The sequence below is a fragment of the Plecotus auritus genome (assembly GCF_963455305.1).
Source record: "Plecotus auritus genome assembly, chromosome: 1".
NCBI classification, from domain to species: domain Eukaryota; kingdom Metazoa; phylum Chordata; class Mammalia; order Chiroptera; family Vespertilionidae; genus Plecotus; species Plecotus auritus.
The window spans coordinates 202,035,870-202,056,537 of record NC_137770.1 but is presented as its reverse complement, the minus strand read 5'-3'; the positions used below and the strand labels follow the sequence as shown (position 1 = coordinate 202,056,537).

General features: G+C 38.3%; 1 protein-coding gene across 3 annotated transcripts in view; it reads left to right on the top strand.

The window, feature by feature from the left end:
* Positions 1 to 20,668, top strand: part of SLC4A4 (solute carrier family 4 member 4) — a 348,112-nt gene that overhangs the window by 238,554 nt on the left and 88,890 nt on the right. For all 3 annotated transcript variants that reach the window (XM_080659937.1, XM_080659935.1, XM_080659936.1), the window contains one exon: positions 14,280 to 14,437. In XM_080659937.1, coding sequence (XP_080516063.1) covers positions 14,280 to 14,437 — 158 coding nt within the window. The remainder of the gene's footprint in view (positions 1 to 14,279; positions 14,438 to 20,668) is intronic.

Here is a 20,668-nt window from a genome sequence, read left to right as displayed (position 1 = left end):
AATAGAGTTGAATGATATGTGCTTTCTTTTATAGGGAACTTAAGTACCCTTCTTCTTTTTTTTTTTTTAAATATATTTTATTGATATTTTACAGAGAGGAAGGGGAAGGGATAGAGAGCTAGAAACATCGATGAGAGAGAAACATCGATCAGCTGCCTCCTGCACACCTCCCACTGGGGATGTGCCCGCAACCAAGGTACATGCCCTTGACCGGAATCGAACCCGGGACCCTTGAGTCCGCAGGCCGACGTTCTGTCCACTGAGCCAAACCGGTTTCGGCTTAAGTACCCTTCTTAAAGGTACTTATCCTATATAATAAAGATGTAATATGCAAATGGTCATTATGCAGTGAAGCGTAACGACCAACCCCATAACGACCAGATCACGGATCAGCTATGAGGGGGTGGGCGGGGGGCGGGGGTGGCGTGGAGGGAGCTACAGGAGGGTGGAGCAGCAGGTGGAGAGCTACTGGAGGGTGGCAGTGAGCTACTGGCGCACGGATTAGTGCACAGGGCTACTAGTAGTTTAATAAGAGTCATAGCCGAGTCAATCAATGAATGCATCGTGATAACTATAACCTCAGAGGGAAGGCTAATTAAGGTGCTATTGTAGCACAAAGTCCGGGTAAGTAGGGGGAGTCAGGGTCAGGCATATTCTCCCAGTAATTCTTGGCTAAAGTTTGGAGGTGTAATCTGTAATTAGTATTAAAGTGGAATCTAGGTGGGTGGCATTTCCCACCAGACAATTAATATGTATTTCAAGTCTCTTTCCTTGATGCATAAAGCAGGTGACCCACCCTTACACATGAGTTCATGACACAACAGTGAAAGAGGAAAAAGAACTTAAAAAAATATTACCTAAATCACCTACCACTTAGAATTTGCAGGTTCTCGATTTTCTTTAAATACTTTTTAAAGTGCTGTTCTCTTTATTTTGGTTTTCTGCTTTACCTGTTTCTCTGACTTATATTATGCAATTAAATACTGTTAAGTGCTTTAAAATATGCTCATTAAAAATTTTAAAGGTTATTTGTACAGAGCCCAAACCAGTGTAGATGCTTAACATTGGGTTGTTGCAGAAAAGCTTCAGAGACTTCGGGACGAGGTCTTCTAAACTTTGTAGGTAGTAAAATATATTCACAGCAATATCAGAGTCTCACAGTATAGTGAGGTAGACACAGCATGAAAGGTTAGAATTTCCATCCTGGCTCGGTTAGTTAGCTGTATGAGTTTCATAAAGTTCCTTAACTTTTTGAACTTTAGTTTCTCTTATCCGTAAGATGGTTTAATAATGTATTTGTCATAAGCTTATTGTAAGAATTCAAATAAGATAATAAATGTGAAAGTATTTTAAAACTGTAAATACTTGCCCTGAGCAGGTAGCTCAGTTGGTTAGAGTGTCTTCCTGATATGCCAAGGTTGTGGTGTGATCCCAAGGTTGCATGTTCTATCACCAGTCAGGGCACATACAAGAATCAACCGATGAATGCATAAATAATGCATTCATGGAACAAATCAGTGTTTCTCTCTGTCTCTATCTCTATCTCTATCTCTATCTCTATCTCTATCTCTATCTCTATCTCTATCTCTATCTCTATCTCTATCTCTTTCCCCCTCCCTCCTCCTCTTCCTCTCTCCCTTACTTTCTCTCTCTCTACAATAAATAAATAAATAAAATAAAATTTAAAAACTGTAAATAGCTATAAACAGTGACAGTATTATTTTTTAATGATATAAGACATGAGAAAATGTGACTAGAGATTTTGACAAGTTGCATTTTAAACTAGGTCAGTACTTGAAATTTCATCCTATTTAGGAAATCAGAACTGATGGATTGTACTTAATGTTATATTTAGTTTAATAGCCATTTGTAAATGTGCTACTTTGTAGAATCATTTGCATTTATGGTGATAAGATGTCTATATTTGGAAGGAAAAATTAGAAAATCAAATTTTCACCCTCAGGGGACTGTTTTCATTTTGTATTTTAAAGATAGAATATGTGAAAGTAGGAGAGAAATTGAAAAATAAAACATGTAACCACCAAACCTTTTGGCATCTTATCTTATTAAATGATTTTGTTTGCACACTTTCATATTTTATACACTCTGGAAACCTCAGAACTTATCATAAATGTTTGGTACTAATAGCATTATAAGTGATAGCCTAAATTTTGGATTCTGTGGGCAGTCAAGCAATAGTTCCTCTTTTTAGGCCTCTTAGACATTGGGTTAATAGTTTTTAAATTTACCCATTGGAAATATTTCTCTAAATCACAACTTGGAGATAACCTACAGGGCAATCAGAGCTCCATTAAAAACAAAACAAAAAATGTTTATAGTCACACCAAAAAAAATGCCCCATCCCACAAATTAGCTGGAGGGATGAGTAGAGAATCTCCTCATTTCCCTGGTCAGTGTGGCTCGGTTGTGTGTTGTCCCATGCACCAAAAGATTGATGGTTGGATTCCCAGTCAGGGCACATGCCCAGGTTGTGGGCTCTGTCTCTGGTAGGGGGCATGCAGGAGGCAGCTGATAAATGTTCCACTCTCACATCGATGTTTCTCTTTCTCCCTCTTCCTTCCTCCCTCTCTCAAAATAAATGAAAATATTTTAGACAAAGAATATCCTTATTTAACAGAAAAGTTTTAAGATAATTCTTCTTACATGGTCTTGGAATAAAAAGCAATACTGGGGTAAGCTTATAAAATAGCAATCCTTATCTTTTCTCTTCTGTCATTTCCTAGTTCAGCCATCATACAATTTACACTAAAGAAGTAAGATTTAGGGACAGAACACTGGCGTGTGTTTATGATGGTGTTTGTCCAGGCTATTCAGGAGCACCCAAACCCTATCCTCTGCCCAACACTTTCTCTAGAAGATCATCAGGGGAAATGTATACACAGAGAATCAAAGGAAACCTATGTTATTGGCTGAAGTTTTGGCTGTGAACCCTAGAGCAGAATCCTGAGAAACTAGGCAGAAGATCTGTCTCATTGTGATAGCTACAAAGAGCCTAGAAGCAAAGCAGGCTTCCTTATATTTGGAACTCAGGAGTAGGCTTCCTCTTAGTACAGTAAATTCCCTATTACAAAGCAAGACCAGAACAGAGCTTTCATTGAGAAGAACTATTTTCTCAGTGCCTGGAGAAAAGGTGGTGTAGGCTAATTGACTTAGAATTTGATTAAGGAAGATCAGTCCTTTTTTTCCTTAGCTGGGAACTACTGGAAAGTGGGGGGAGGATGGGAGATAGGGGCAGTCTTTAATTTACCATAGAAGCCATCTGTAGGTAATGAACTGGTCTCCAACTATCATACTCCAGGATCCCCAGAGTTTGAGACTGTAGGTTTGCTCCAAATAGATTCACATAGTTCTTGGTAGGTCAAATCTATTTCAAAATTATCCCAGGGATTAGTTTTCACAAGGTTCCTTGTGATGGCCTGTATCTTTATCCCAGCCCTCTTGGAGGCTAATTTTAACCTGAGGAAAGTATACTTGATTAGGTTATATTATATTTAAGTTGAGTAGTGGTGGGATATTAGGGTGTGTATACCATTAGAAGATAAAGGCTGGAATACATCATTTCAGACAGAGCACATTCAGGTGGTATATGCTGACGTGCACTATAGGAAGAGAGAAGGCAGTAGGCAGGTTTGCTCTCTATGTTGGAGAATCTAATAAGAAGGGAGGAGTGAGCCCATATTTTTAGGTATATCACCTGGAATTTTACCTCTTATCTCTTCTAATCTTTACAAAAGTTTGTAAAGTATGAGTTATCGCCATGGAATATGGTTTTAGTTTTTCACTTTCCTTGATTTCTGTATGGGTTTCTTGCCAAGGGAGCACTACATGTAAGCCATATTTACAATGAAATCATAGTTTATTTATTAAAAATCTCATTGTACTATAATTATTTTATTAAAGTAAACCATGTATGTGATTTACTTATATACATATATAAAAATCATAAATCACTTGATGATTTTCCTCAATGTGAACACACCTGCATAATTGTCATTCACATTAGAAATAGAACATGACCAGCATAGAATATTTATTTTCTATGTCATGATTTATTCTCTTGCTTCCTTTTTTATACCTTCTTTGAGTTTTGTTTGCTGTTTTATTCTTACTTTTTGAGATATATGTTTAGATAATTGAATTTTAGCTTTTCTTTTGTAATATTTGCATTGAAGGCCATGAATTTCACTCAATGAGCATGTTCAGCAGGATTCCACACATTTTGATATGTCATATTTTGATATTATGAGTATATTGACTTTAACAACTCAATAGTACATATTTTAATTTCTAAGATATCTGTTTTTTAAATAGCTTCTGCTGAAATTACCTTGTAATAAATATTTAAAAATATTACTAAGTTATTTCAAAAGTCTATGTTTGATAACTACAATATGTATCTCTGCTTTAAGTTTGTTTCTAATTTCTGTTGTTGTTGTTGTTTTACTTCTTGGGTTCTGTTCATTTGATTTTGCCTACAAGTATGCCTTGAATGTTAGCTATAATGTATACATAGTAGAAATAATCTGATACTCTTGATGATGTTATCTTTCTCCCTAGATTATTTCCTTTGCTCTGGGTTGGTGTTAGGCTGGGGGCAGGTCACCATAATATTTACTGTGGGAGTGAGCTGACTGGAAGGTGGATTTCTGTCCATGTGGACTGGCTCATTCCTGGTTTGCCTTTTGCCTTGGGGGTTTGTCCGTTAGGGGTCCCAGCTGGACGCCTGCCATGTTTGCCCATCGTTTTGGGAGTGCAGTAGGGTCTGCTCAGTTTCTGAATCCCTGTAGGTACTTAGGAATCATCAGATGCCTTTAGAAGAATATCAGCTGAATTTAGCCTCACCTCTGCAGTTTCCTTTTTCAGAGATATCATTTCCTCAAATTTTTAGTATAGTAATTTTCTGATTCCTTTAAACCAGTGATTTTCAGAGTCTGGTGTGCCATAAGAATTCTGAAAACATGAAATACCTGACTATTTAGTCAGAGGCACTGAACTCTTTTCCCTTAGATTGTCACATTTTAAAACAAATGACAACAAAAAGGAGACATATGTACTACTATTTTTAATACTTTAAACAATAAAATAAAATTAAAAAAATCTTAAGATATTTGATTAAGAACTGTACTTTAGCCCAGCTGGTGTGGCTCAGTGGTTGAGCATCAACCTATGAACCAGGAGGTCATGGTTTGATTCCCAGTCAGGGCACATGCCTGGGTTGCAGGCTTGATCCCCAGTGGGTGACGTGCAGGAGGCAGCCGATCAATGATTCTCTCTCATCATTGATACTTCTATCTCTCTCTCCCTCTCTCTTCCTCTCTGAAATAAATAAAAATATACTTTTTAAAAAGAAAAAAAAAATGACAACAGCCAGCACAACAGTAGCTGTCTGGTGTGAATGAATCAAAATTATACTTATCTTTTGTGTCAGATAGGCAAAAAATATATTTTTGTGTCCCACAGAATTTTCGCAGTCATATTTATGTGTCCCATCAGATGAAAAAGGTTGAAAATTGCTGTTTTAAACACATTGTAAAAATTCAGCTTTTTAGTTTTACTTGATGGAAGGGTTGGTGTGATGCAAGTTAGTTTATCATAGCTGGAAGTGATGTCTCTTGAAAACATTATTTAGGTTAGAAATTTCTAGTTCACTAAATACACAGCTCTAGGCCTACAACCAACCACACAGAATCTAAAATTGGGATTCATAGACTTAAGATATATGTGTTATGACAGAAATATAGTTGGGCCTATGAAACAGACTCTGAGTCAACATATCCGACCAGCCACGTGGATGAAGATGTCAGGTTTCTCGTTTCCATTCACTTGTCTTGCTGTAAGAGAAAATAATCAGCTTGCTTCTTGCTTTCAAGGTACTGTACCCTTCCATTAGAAAAAAGTCCCAATAAATTTGCTAAACTTTAATCCATCAAATTGGCCACTTTTTCCAAGGTGTAGAGGAGGAGCGTGGGCAGAGGCAGAAATATCTTACTCATAGTGAGTGAAAGAACACTTTTTCCTATCCTAATAACTAATATTGTTTGCATATAGTAAATGAATAAATTCATACTCTGGAGAAATACTTTACTCAGATGCTATTTGAGCTAAGCTTATTTCCCTCATTCTTTCAAATTACTTGAATCTTAAGTTTTCACAGCATATAATTATTCTTCAATGCCATGTCTTAGGCACTGCTCAAGAGTCAGCCTTCATGAGATTAATATGTAAGGTGACTGTATAATGGTTTTCATAGTCCGGGATACTTTTCAGCATGATAAAGGGTAATATTAACGATCACACCAGGACAGTGGGGGTAAACTGGGACTGTCCAAAGCAAACTTAGTAGTAAAGTATGGCGACTCTACTACTAACACAGGTATCTTTGCAATGGAAGGACATGGTACTAGGGTGACATAGAATGATTTTTGAGCTTACCAGATGAGTTGTTTTATTTTTTTGGAGAGAATAACAACTGGCAATGTCCAAAGAGAATGGAAGGGGACAAAGTCAGCAGGAAGAAGAGAAAATAAGCTAGGAAGATGATAAACAGAGGGGAAAGAATACCAATACAAAAGCCAGGGATAAGCTCTTTGCTCTGGAAAACAGGTGAATGTTAGCTTATGAACATGAGGCATTAGGCAGGGTCAATTGAAAGTGAATACAGATTGGAAGACTAGAGTTATTCTTCTGGAGAAGAAAAAAGAATGCATGGAATGCAGTAACAGTAGGGGTAAGCTTTGTCAAAATAATGAGGAAGTATACTCAAATTTAGATGATTTTTAAAATATTACTTGTACTAAGGACAGCCTATAGAATTGCCTTCTAATAAATCAGGTTCAAATGACAAACCTGGAGTACTGATTATAAATGAGACAATATTACAGAGATACACTTATTATAACATGCTAATAATGGCAGAGAAAAGGAGGTCTGATACCTGCCTACTGACTGAGTATGATATCCTGGGCCTACTTAACAGGTGATGCTGTAGGTCTGAGGATGATGGTAAGGAGATTAGGAGGACATGGTGTTAATCAAATGGTTATCCCAGTAAATGGTTATTAACATTGAATAGCAGTTATAGAAAACCTAAAATATGTGAACTGCTTTCATAGAAGAGGACAGGAGAACTAAGACTGGAGTGGAGAATGGAAGATTTCTCAATTAGCTACATATGATGCATATCACTTGTTTATGTGTAACTTTTCCATCATCACACAGAGTTACCATCCCAAGTAAGCTATCTACTCAGTCCTTCTGCTACATCCATTCATATTCTCCAGTTTCTTAGTATGTTAATACTGTGCTTACTGGGTTGTTAGAAAACCACTCAGAAAGTAAGAAAGGTTATGCAGTTATAAGGGTAAACATTTATGGCAGAGGGCAAGCCATTATTTCTGGGTAATTATAGCAAGACCTTACTGTGGAAGAAAGAATACAGGCTGGTCTAAAAGGAACCTGAAGTGTACACATCGTACACATCTGGACTCAGAGAGTTGGTAGTGTTACCTGGTAAAGACAAAACAAGGCACAGAATCACTGTAATAGTCTTAGTATCTCTTACCAATTGTAGCTGCCCATGGCAGCCATTTGAAATCCATTTCTTTGAAATCAAGATTAGCTAAGGGAATTTTTTTTTCCACTGTGTGTGTTCTCATAGTTGACCCTGCATAAAATCCAGGCTGAGTATCCCTTGGAGAATAAACTAATGATCTATAAGAAAGGAATGTCAAACTTTATCTTTGAAATTCAATCCAGATGAGTTTATTGGGTGATTTTCAATCTGATTTGAAGGCCTTTAGAGTCTGTTCTTGTTTTCATTCTCTTTTATTGTTCTTTGTAATTATTGGGTTATTCTTCATCTTTTTGTTTAGTATTTATACTTTTTTCTTACTATTTTATTATTGTTTACAGTTTATTGTGTAAGTGCAGAATTGGTTTTCATACTTCAATCATTACTTTTTTTTACCAGATATTATTGGGGTACTTGGAAAAGACAGCATATGAATGAATCAGTATTTAATGAGCCCACCTTTACCAGAGAGATTCAGAGGGGAGCCTTTCTTGAACTGTTGTGACCTCACATTGAACAATATACCTCTCAAATGGTTTTTATGTTTCGTTTTTTTTTTCATTATAGCTACTTCTATATTTTCTTCTCTCCATTGCACTGTAACTTCAGGAGAGCAGTGCCTACTACTAGCCTTGAATATTGTGGGCACACATACAGTTTAAAGAGAATTAAGTGGAGTTGAGAGAGGGATTAAATAGTAGATAAGTCCATTTCTGTCCAATGCAGCATTTTCTATTCTGTTTTCATATCATAGTGTGTTTTATTTAACTCCTAGTGGGAGAGAAAGCACTCAGGCACATAGGCGTATTCAAGACTCTGAGAAAGTATGTAGTATAGAAACGTATTCAATTTTATTTAACCTGGAATTCCTAAAATTTATTTGATAAATGTACTTTGATGAAGGGTCTGGACTCTTCAGTAAACAGAAATCACCCCAAATTAATTAAAGTCCCAAGTGGAATTTTCTGACTTATGTAACTGGTAAGACTTCTTGATGAGTTTACAGAATGGAGGAACTGCAGGACCTCAGGGCCAGAGACTGGGGACTCAGCAATCTCTCTTCCCATTCTTTTTTTTTTCTCTCCTGCTTTTGTCTGTTTCATTTTGGGTGCTGACCTCATTCTCTCCTAATGTGCACAGTGCTGTGGCAGGCCCTTTAACATGGAGGGAGCAATACCAGGTGAAAGGGAGAGCGTTGATTTTTATATACTCAAATATTGATTTTCCAAGTGGTTTAGTCCCTACTTGGGTGGTGCATCCATCCTTTGGGCCTATCACTTTTATCAGAGGCAGAGTTTATTAATATTGGCTATATCTAGGCCTTTTGTCCACTTGCTTGGGTGGTGGTAGCATGTCTAGAACCTATGATCTTAAGAGAGGAGTTAGGAAAGCTTATTGGGAAGAACAGAAATAATAATCATCATTCAGCAAAAGTTATTGAATCTTTCTCCTCAGGCATCTCCTAGGCATTAGGGATATAACACTGAACATAATGGCTGGATATTCCTGCTTTCATGGAGTTTAGATTCTAGTGGAGAGGCAGAAAATGAGGAAGATAAGTAAAACATATAACATGTTTGGCTGTGACAAAGTACAAAGAAGAAAAAAAGAAAGCATGAACGAGGAGTAAGAAGAATCTATGGGGAGAAAGAGGTTAAAAGTTTAATGTGGCGAGGGAAAGACTCACTGCTATGACAGTGACTTGTAAATAAAGATCTGAAGGAAAAGGAAGTGAGGCAGGGAGCTGTGCAGCAGGTGTACAGGCCCCGAGGTGAGAGTATGCCTGGTGAGTTTGAGGGAGGACATGGAGGCTAGAGTAGCAGGCATGGGAAGACGGAGTGAGCGGTAGGAAATAAGGTCAAGGAGCTGATGGTAACATTGCCTTCTCTCTTAGTGAAATCGGGACCAATAGAGTTTTGAGCAGAGGAGAGACATGATCTGACTCCTGATTTGACCTCTGGCCACTTTGGTGAATAGACTGGGTATAGGGGCAGAAGCAGATAATCCAGCCAGGAGGCCACTGCCATAATCCAGGAGAAGAATGAACGATTGTAATGTCGCCGAGGGTGGTGGCAGGGAAGGTGGTGAGAAATGGTCAGGTTCTGGATATACTTTCAACATAGATCTAACAAGATTTGCTGGTAGAGTGGACATAGGGTATGAGAGAAAGAAAAATGTTGAAAATGACAGCAAGGTTTTGGCCTGAGCAATGGGAGAATGGAGTTGCCATTAACCAGATGAGGAGCACTGGATGAAGACCTAGTTTGAAGGGACTATCAGGAGGACTCAGTTTTGCTTAAAATGCCTGTTAGACATCCACATAGAGATGTTTTTAGGTCTGGGGTTCAGGGAAGATGTCCTGGCTAAAGGTATAAATTTATGAGTCATCATCATATAGATGGGACTTAAAGACATGGGACCTTGGTGATCAACCATAGTTTGTGTAGAAAGAAAAGAGCCATCTGAGGACTGACTTCTGGGGCACCTCAGGTACCACACAGAGTTATTTTAGAACAGCTACTCGTTTTTCTGAGAACGCATGTGTTCCACTAACACAGTTTGAGAAACACTGATATAAAAGAACGTATCTTGACAATTTTTAGTTGCTTAGTGACAGAGCCAGATATAGTTTTAAAGGTTCTAGAATAAGCCTTTAAAACCTCTCCAGCCCTGGCTTGTGTTGTTCAGTGGTTAGTGTTGGCCTGTGCGCTGAAGGATTGTAGGTTCAATTCTTTGTCAAGGACATGTACCTGGGTTGTAGGTTCGATCCCAACCTGGTTTGGTGCATGCAGGAGGCAACAAATCAATGTGTCTCTCTCACATTGGTGTTTCTCTTTCTCTATCTCTTTCTCTTTTCCCCTGCTCCACCTCCCTCCTTTTACTCTCTCTAAAAATCAGTGGAAAAAATAATCTTGGATGAGGAATAACAAAACAAACAAACAAACACATCCTTTCTAACGTTCCTAGGCATTTGAAGTCCTTTTGGTCTGATTTTTAGTGCTCCAGAGTTCATTTCTTTCATTCAAAATATTTAGTATAGCTGAATTATGTGAAAAGCAGGTAGGTGTTCAGTACAAGGAAGGATAAACTGTTCTAACCCTCAAGAGACTTGGGGGAAAAACTTGAAAGTGGATAAAAGTCTGATTCAGAAATGAGCACTTCCGGAGTTCCCAAGAAAGTGGGCAGAGATGGTAGCAAGGCTTGGGCTGAGCATTGAAGGATGTTTAGAAAAGGCAGAAATGAGAGAGTTTTTGGTCATGACTGTGGGATAAATACATAAAACAGAAGTGGAAATGATTCGATTACCTGCCTAACTAGAGCAAAGAGAGGATGCTGGAGAGAATGGGGAATAAAATCTGATTATCACAGAACTTCGTGCCCAGTGTTGGTAATGGGAACTCTGCTCTAGCAGTGATATTGTGTTATGTGCTTGGGCCACTTGGCCATATCCCACACTCTGTTCTGTGTTATAGAGAACAGTTCATTGCTGGAACTTCTTTAGGCCATAATAATAGCTTTTTTTTATGACAATTTGATGTTTATAGACTCTTCCCATGGCTTCTCTTTTCATATCTGTAAATGTAAACATAATTTATTTTAATATGAGCATTTCTTGGAGGATTAATGGTACAAGCTTTGGAAATATCCCTTACCGCTCAGAAGTAATCATGTTTCTAACTTCTAAAAAATATATTTTGCTTTTGATTTTTGGTTTCCACTAAATTATTAGCCCTAACTTCCTTGTTTTTTGTTTGTTTGTTTTTTGCCTCATAACTTTCTTCTTATATAAAGTACCAAATTTAAGGAAAAAATCCCATAAAAATGCTACTGAGGGTAATGGAGTTTTAGGGATAAGTTTTCATTACGTTTAATTTCGTTATTTAAGAACTATTTAAACAGAAATAGAAAGTAAAGTCTTACTGCAACCTTTTTATTGTTGGGGAAAATTGGTCCATGCCTGCCACTTCCCATCTCAGCAATAATGCAGGGCACAAAATACTAAGTGCACTGGTAACTTTTGACTTGAGAGGAGAGACATTTCTATTGATAATATATCACAAGTCTGCCTTTCATTTGGTTCTGCAAAATTCTTATCTCTGTCCTTCCATGATTGTTGAAATGTTTTCCGTGAGCTGTGGGAGGCATTTCCCACTCACTGAAGGATGCTTAAACACCCCTTTCTAAGTGGGTGTTGAAAAGGGAAGGGAAGTAAGGAATAACACCTACAAGATGTAATTTCCTCAAAAAATTAAAAATGGCACTGCCATTTGACCCAGTGATCCCATTTCTAGGAATATATCCTAAGAATCCCAAAACACCAATCAGAAAGAATATATGTACCCCTATGTTCATAACAGTGCTATTTACAATAGCTAAGATCTGTAAACAGTCCAAATGCCTGTCAGTAAATGAGTGGGTAACAAAGCTGTGGTACATTTACACAGTGGAATACTATGCAGCTATAAAAATGAAGAATCTCTTACTCTTTGAGACAGCATGGTCGGCCCTGGAGAGTATTATGCTAAGCAAAATAAACCAGTCAGAGAAAGACAAGTATCACATGATCTCACTTATATGTGGAATCTAATGAACAAAATAAACTAATGAACAAAATAGATCTAGAGACATTAAAGTATGCAACAGACTGACAAATTTCAGAGGAAGGCAGGGAGGCAGGAAGAGATTAACCAAAGAACTTATATGCATGTGTGTGTAACCCATGGACACAGACAATAGTGCAGTGAAGGCCTGGGGAAGGGTTGGGAGTGGAATGGAAATGGTGAAAAAAGGGACATCTGTAATACTTTCAACAATAAAGATAAATTGAAAAAAAAGATAAGCTTTCAAAGTGACTGTTAAGCAACCTCCACTCTCCAAGAAAACCACATCTTTACCACTGTACTCAAACTCCCACATACCTCCCCCTCTTTTTCACTATCAGCTCACTTGTCTTTCACTGCAAAAATGTGCGTCTTCAGAAGACCTCATCTTCACCCACCAAATCTCCCCAATACTCCCCTCTGTACCCAGATAGTTTGCTTTCCCTAATGAGGATTGATAAATGCTCTGTGTTCCTATCTGAAATAATCCCTCTACTTGTGATGTGGATAATCTCTTCTCAAGAGTTCAGGGTTGCTTGAGTGGCTTTTGAAGTTATCCCGTATCTCCACAGCAATAATCTGTCTCTACTACATCATTCTCATTAACATTTACAAGTGTTATCATATTTCCCACTTAAGAAAATCCCCTATTTTATGCCTTCTTTCACCTGTCCACCTATTATTTGGCTTTTCTTGGTAGCAACATTTCTCAAAATAATTAATGTGTACTCCAGATCTCCATTTCTTCACCTCTTATTCTTTACTGGGCTCCCTGATGTGCACTGTAATAGCTCTTGTCAAGATCACCCAGCACCTCAGTCTTGCCAAATTCGTTGGGTCCATTCTTAGTTCTGATCTTATTTGAGCTTTCAGCAGCCTTTGACTCAGCTGATACGCTTTCCTCATTGAGCCCTTTCTTCACCTGACTGTTAAGCCCTGGCTTTCCTCCTACCTCACTGGCTGCTCTTCTCCAGTGTCCTCTGCTGAAAGCTCCTCCCATTCCTATAAAAGGCAGGTTGGCCCAGCATTTAGATCTTATCCTTCTTCTCTGTCTATACTCACACCCAGACTTGTATGATCTTGTCCTATGGTCATAAGCATTGTTTACATGGCGATATCTCTGAAATGTATGTCTTTCTACTCTACCTTTCCACCTGGGCTTTTATTAGGCAAGTCCCACTTAAAACATCCAGAGCTCCTGACTGTGGCCTTCAAAGTCCTTACCATCTGGTCCCTCCCCCACCCTCTTACCTATGCAACTTCATTTGTTGCTATTTTACCCCCATTGTTCCTTCAGCTGCCATCACACCTGCCTTACTATTTCCTCTTTCCCATCTCAGAGGCTTTGCACTTGCTGTTCTCTTGCCTGGAATGTTCTTTGCCCAGATCTTTGCATGGCTTGTCCCCTGACTCCAGGGTCAAATATATTTCTTTCTTTTTTAAAAAATATGTTTTATTGATTTTTTTACAAAGAGGCAGGGAGAGGGAGAGAGAGTGAAAGATCGATGAGAGAGAAACATCAATCAGCTGCCTCCTGCACACCCCCACTGAGGAAGTGCCCACAACCAAGGTACATGCCCTTGACCAGAATCGAACCTGGGACCCTTGAGTCCGCAGGTCGACACTCTATCCACTGAGCCAAACCAGTTAGGGTTCAAATGTATTTCTTCAGAGGCCTCTCCTGACCACCCTACCTAGAGTATCCTTTTACTGGTTTTATTTCTTTTTCTCTTAGCACTTATCACTACTTCAAATCATATTTTATTTCTCCCCTACTGGAATATGAATCCAAGGAGGACATGTGATTAGCTGATCCTTCCCTGTATTCCTAGTATTATTGTGCAGTGCATGGCCCCTTCTAGACTTTCAACATGGTTATTGAGTGAGTGAATCAGTAAATGAATTGTGTTACATGTAAGCCATGTGATTATACCTTCAATTTTTTTAATCCAATGTCCAGAGAAATGTTTATTAGAATGGTTAAACATAATAGGAAAATGGCTGTAGCTAGGTCCTGATATATGGACTGTTTCTTCTTGTTCCCTCTTCTGGAAATAAGCAGTGTTTTCTTGACTCTTTCCATGCAGCTGAAGAACAAGTTCATGAAAAAACTGCCCCGTGATGCAGAAGCCTCCAACGTGCTTGTTGGGGAGGTCGACTTCTTGGATGCGCCTTTCGTTGCCTTTGTTCGGCTGCAGCAGGCGGTCATGCTGGGTGCCCTGACTGAGGTCCCTGTGCCCACCAGGTAAGCTGAACCCTGACCTGCTGGGGCCTACAGTGTGGTTATAGGGAAACCTCCCCTCTCGCAGGCTAGAGAATCAATAGACTGAGGATACATCCAGAGAGAGCATATAGGAAAGATTTAATATGAAATAATGGTTTAATCTGACTTTCATACCATCATATGACTAGGCACTTATATAGTAGTAATCGTAATTGTTAACAAAACAATTTCTTGGATCATGTATTGGTTTCTTCTTATGGATTAGTCTACTTAATCCTCACAGTAATATTTTTTAAGTATAAACTGTAGGTGTATGGATTTAAAACTGAGTCTGAAAGTTTAAGTAACTTGTCCAAACTCATACAGATGGTTATTGATTCAGAGGTCAGTTGCTTTCATTTGTTCTATTTTTTATCAGAAAATTAATAGTGTGTGTGTGTATATATATGTGTATGTATACATATATATATATATATATATATATATATATATATATATACACACTATACATACACACTATATATACACACTATATACATACACACTATATATATATATATTAGAGGCCTGGTGCACAAAATTTGTGCACTTGGGATGAGGGAAGATCCTTCAGCCCAGCCTGCACCCTCTCGCAGTCCGGGAGCCCCCTTCAGGGGAAGTCCAACTGACGGTTTAGGGCCTAAGCCGGCAATAGCTAAGGAGGCCGGAGAGGCTTCTGCCACCGCCACTGTGCTCGCCAGCCATGAGCCCGGCTCAGGGCTTCTGGCTGAGCTGCGCTCCCCCTGTGGGAGCACACTGACTACCAGGGGGCAGTTCCTGCGTTGAGTGTCTGCCCCCTGGTGGTCAGTGTGCATCATTCCGTCATTCGGTTGATTTGCATATTAGCCTTTTATTATATAGGATGTGTGTGTGTGTGTGTGTGTGTGTGTGTGTATACATATACACAGACATGTAAAAATTATAAAGCTGTACCCATAACTTGACTGTTATGAGTTATGTTCCATAAATTTTTATTTTAAAAAGAAGCATATTATTGTTATTATAATCATGTATTTAATATACTGTACAGTATCTTCAAATTCATTCTGTTTATTTCCCTCTGCAACTGTTCTAATAGAGTTAGGAAGCTTGACTTATGGAATGCAATAGGTGAATAGGAATTAATGCTTCTCTTAAACTTGTGCTGAGAAGAGCTTGAAGAAAAGGTTGTAATCTTCAAATTGATGTCTGAAAATTATCACATGAATAGCAACTTTTCATTGTGTGTGTGTGTGTGTGCTTTTCCTGGGCCCCAGGGACAGGTGACATGTCTCTTCTTTAGGTTTCCCAGGTGAGCAGGAAGGACTATGGATCCTCCTCAGTGATCTCAGATGGTCTGAGCATGATCAGCTGACAATGACAAGGGGCTCAAGGTTGGTTTTGAACCAAGCTGGCAGGAAAATAAGGAGAACATTCCTTTTACGGCATCTCAATGCATAGATTACAGGACATTCTTCCTCATCATACAGATATTTTTTCTCATTTTTGTATTTCTTAGATACTTCAAATGGGAATAATACCTGTCATTATTAGGCAATCATTGGACAAATAGCTGAGGAAAGGAGATGACCATTGCTTTTCAATTAATGGGATTATCATGATTTGTGCTTTCTGTAACTTAGCTTTTGGCTTGAAAACACACCAGCAGAGCCTCAAAGTTCTATCAGAGCAATCACCCGGTGAAAGCTGGCTGACTCAGATCATGGCTGAAGGCCAGCTCGCGTGTCCCTATGGTTTTATTTATGTCTCTTTGGACAAACTTTACTGGAGCTCAAAAGAAAAAAAAAGCCAAGAAGTGTTAAATTGCTCTTGCTTTTTCATTTTTATTATTTTTCTTTAAAAGCTACGAATAAAAAATATTTCCAAAGGCTTTTTATTTAACAGTAGTATGAGATTATGGAGCAGCAAATTGTGACCATTTTTGTGTTCTTCTTATCATCTGTTCCTGCCTGTCTCATTTTTTCCTCTGTACTGGAGCGTGGCAGGAGTCTAGAGGTGAAATACAGCATCGTTTGAATGAACAAAAGGAGCCCAGTAATTCAAGGGAATGTAATTCAATGATGACATCAAACTATTTCAGGGCAATAATCTGAACAATTCTAGCATGTTAACATTTTCCCAGGAAATAGTTTTATTCATTTGCTGTCCCCTGAACCAGTGCAAGCTGGAATCACAGAGTAGGGAGTCTCATTAGCTTTTGGTGTGGATGAGTAATGTGGGGCCATTGACAATGGCTGCATCCTGTGAAATCCAATAAAGGAAATCCCACGAGGAACGTGGCAGTCATGTGTGGGACTGCCTCTGCACCAGCCATGTGCTCTCACATGCACGCCACTCTGTTGTACTGCAGGGACACCTGGGAAGTCTGGTTTGGGGCACATCTTGTAATGATCTTTTTCCCGTTTGAAGGTGGAGGAAAGTTATGCTTTTATGCTTATTATTTTTATTTATAATAAGCGGTATTACTACTGTGCACCTTTTAGGAAGTGTAACTCTAGGAGTTTCCTTGTGTGGAGTTCCCAAGTTATTTGGTTGATCTATTTTAGCTTTCTGTTTGTAGCTGGACTACTACCAACCAAGTGGATGTGATCTACTTAGGGGCCCTTCTTGCCATCCATGTGAAAGCAAACAAACTTTTTTTTCTTTTTTTAGTTTTGTTCCCTGGGTTGGATACGTTTACGATTTTCCTAGCATCTTGTACACACTTTGCTTGCTGTCATCTTTATTCATAGAGGCTGCTCCTAACTCACATTCATGGGCTCTGTGGGGGATAACTATTATTATTCCCACTTTATAGTTGAGAGATAGAGGCAAAAGGAAGATCCACTGTCAGTGCTAGAAATAGGACTGCAGATTTTTGACTGTGAGGCCAGGGTTTTAGGGAGAATCCAAGGAGATACCTAGAATGGACTGAAATAAAATACTTTAGGGTTTTCCCCTGAAGAAGAATAAAAGCCCTTGAGCAGTTTGTCCTTTCCTTAGATTTTCATATCTAAGGCTAATTTAGTGAGTTGTAGCCCCTAGAATGTTTACCTCTTTAATTTCACTGTAAGTTTCTATATATTATGTTGTAAATTATTATTTACCTAAAAAAAGTAGTTTCCACTTAATTGTTAAAACCATAACATACCCTATTAGAGGTCTTGGATTGGAGGTCTTGCTAGTTCCATTCTGTCTAGTCCAACAACCCAATTGCTACCTGCTGTTCACATAAGGCATGTGGTTGGTTACGGTTAGTTTGTGGCCCTCATGAGTCTATTGTGGAAGCTACAGGTCAGCCACATTTTCCAAAGCTGCCAAATATGAATAATGGGTTATTTGATTCACTGTTGTTTTGAGAGAAGCGAGTAAAGGATTGGTAAAAGCTGAGTTTATTCTAGAAATAGCTCTGATATATCAGGAAGGAGGGGGTGCACATCCTTTCTAAAAAGATTGAGTGGTTTAGGAAGGCTGGCTCTTTTTCTGATATTATGCTCTGTTTCTGGCTATAATTATTTTGTGAATGTGAGTGCAGCCCATTGGTTCCGGACACAGATCATCTGGCACTTGTTTTTGTTGTGGAAAATGCTACAGGCACCCTCCTCCCCGGCACAATGAGATATACGAAAATGCTCACAGGAGTATAAGTGCCTCGTGAAGATTCCAGAGACGACGAGGCACTGTTAAAAATTCGAACTGACTTATTTCTCGTTATGAGTGAATCAAAACAACTCAGTAACATAAATCAATCTTTCCCCCCGAGCTGTCAACGTGGGCTGTGCCCTTCCAGCCACACAAATGTGATGTTTACTTGAATTTGTTAATAAAGAAAAAAGCTTCTGGTTAAAAATAACATCTGTCCATTGACAAAAACCAGCTTGGGTCATGAAAGGAGTTTTCAGTACATTATAAAAGCTGAGCTTGGCAAGATGTGCTTCTATCATAAAAGTTGTAACGGCTTTCACTTCTTTGAGGTTAAAGGGGAGAGAACATGTTTCAAGCAGAAGGAACTTGAACTTGATGAGTGGTTCTGTTAGTTTTTTTCTTTTTTAATCTTTCATCCCCATTTTGACAATACAGTCCAAATTAGACACTTCTGAAGGGTCTCATTCCTACAGATGAAATTCTCAGCCTGAGGGGATGTTTTCTGCTACTGATAGATGGCCAGATTTTCTCTTTTTCTCTATAGTATTTGAAGGAGATGAATATACTGAATGGTTCCTGACTGGAGTAATGTGAAAATTTAACTGATACATAAGATGTTATTTCTATTTGGTACTTGGTGACTTTTCATTAAAGAAGAACATTATTTATATATGTGTGTGTGTAAGTTATATGTGTATATATATATATGTATATGTATATGTATATGTATATGTATATGTATATGTATATATACATATATATATGTAAAACTTATATATATATATACACATATACACACACACATGCACACACACATACACACACATACACACACACACATTATATTGCCTAAGAGGAATTGTACCTTTATATATAATTTACTGAAGTTATTAAAACATTATAATTCTCAGATATTGGGTTTTGCTATGGTACATGTTATATTCACCATTGGTCTGCTACTTCCATTTATTCTTTGGTGCTATTTAGCAGGGAATATTTAGCACTATTTAGCAATTTAGTGCTTCGGGTTTCTTATAGTTATAAGAAACCCGAAGCACTAAATTGAAAGAACATATGCACCCCTGCATTCATTGCAGCATTATTTACAACAGCCAAGAGTTGGAAGCAGCCCAAGTCCACTCTCAGTAGATGAATGGATTAAAAGGCTGTGGTATATCTACACAATGGAATACTACTCAGCTGTAAAAAAGGAGGAAATCATATCTTTTTTGACAGCATGGATGGATCTGGAGAGTATATGCTAAGTGAAATAACCAGTCAGAGAAAAATAAATACCATATGATTTCACTTACATGTAATGAAAAAAATAATCTAACAAAATAGAAACAGATGCATAGATACAGAAAACAGTGTGGTGATTACCAGAGGGAATGGGGGCTAAGAGGAAGTAGAAGAGGGTAAAAAGCGGGGGGGGATAAATGATGACTGTGAGTGGTTAACACAATACAATATACATATGATGTTGCCGTATAGTCAACCTGAAAATTAACTCCCGTGTCAGTTGATAAATGTGTATTTCCACAATGTGTATTTGTAAACTATAATCATAATGGAGATGCTAGGGAGAGGCAAAAAGAGGTATAGAGTGGTTCTGGAAAAGTTTAAGATATTATGAATTACTGAAAAACTAATATTTAGATACATGGAAATAATAAAAATGGCAAGGAGAAAGACCTTATTATTTAAAAATTTATTAAGTAGAAGATTCAGATGTCCATTTTCTCCTGTTGCAGTGCACCTGTCCCCTTTTGCCTAAAACTATGCCCTGATGGTCCTGCCTGACAGCTGGCCATTGGTAGATTAGGGAATACGGCTGGGAAATGTGACCAGTGCTATAGGAGTTTCTTAATTTGTATTTTGCCTTAGTGGTTAAATATTTCCTGCATGTGTTGCACTCAAATCAGTCCCTTTAGAAAAATAAATTTCACTGTCATAAAGGAGCACTGTATAATACTATATGTAGGGGTATATAATTTAAGCCCAGCTTCAAAGGAAGGAAAGTTCTAGTCTCAACTGAACTTCAGTGTTAGAAGAACTAAAATCCAATTCTGGTAATGGCTTCCTTCATACTTGCACAGACTTTTGTGCCTGCTGACTGCTGTGGCTCTTGCATCCACTGTGATAACACTTGAAAGTGAACATGCCGCCCCATTGCAGAACTGGTTGCTAAGCACATAAGTGCTGAATGACTTTATTCTGAGATAAACTCCGAGTGTTCATCCTTACAGATACTTTTTACATTCTTTATTTCTGGTTTTTCTTCTTCTTTGGATTGAATTTTATAATGAAAAAGAGGAATTACCTGTTCAAGGGCAGTTTGGAACAAACGCTAACACATTCAAGAGTACTTGCTGTCAATCCCTTTTTATTTAAAGTGAGGTATATAAATAAATAAGAAATAAAATTTTACTAAGCCAAGTCCTCAGCCATTCCTGGTCCCCTAAAATTTTTCCTAAGATTTCTTGCTCCCAGCTAAATATCCACAGCACCTTTCTCCAGGGTGAGCTATGGAAGTCATTGTTGGATAGCCTTTCTCTACAGAATCATAACCCTGGTGTATAGGTTGGG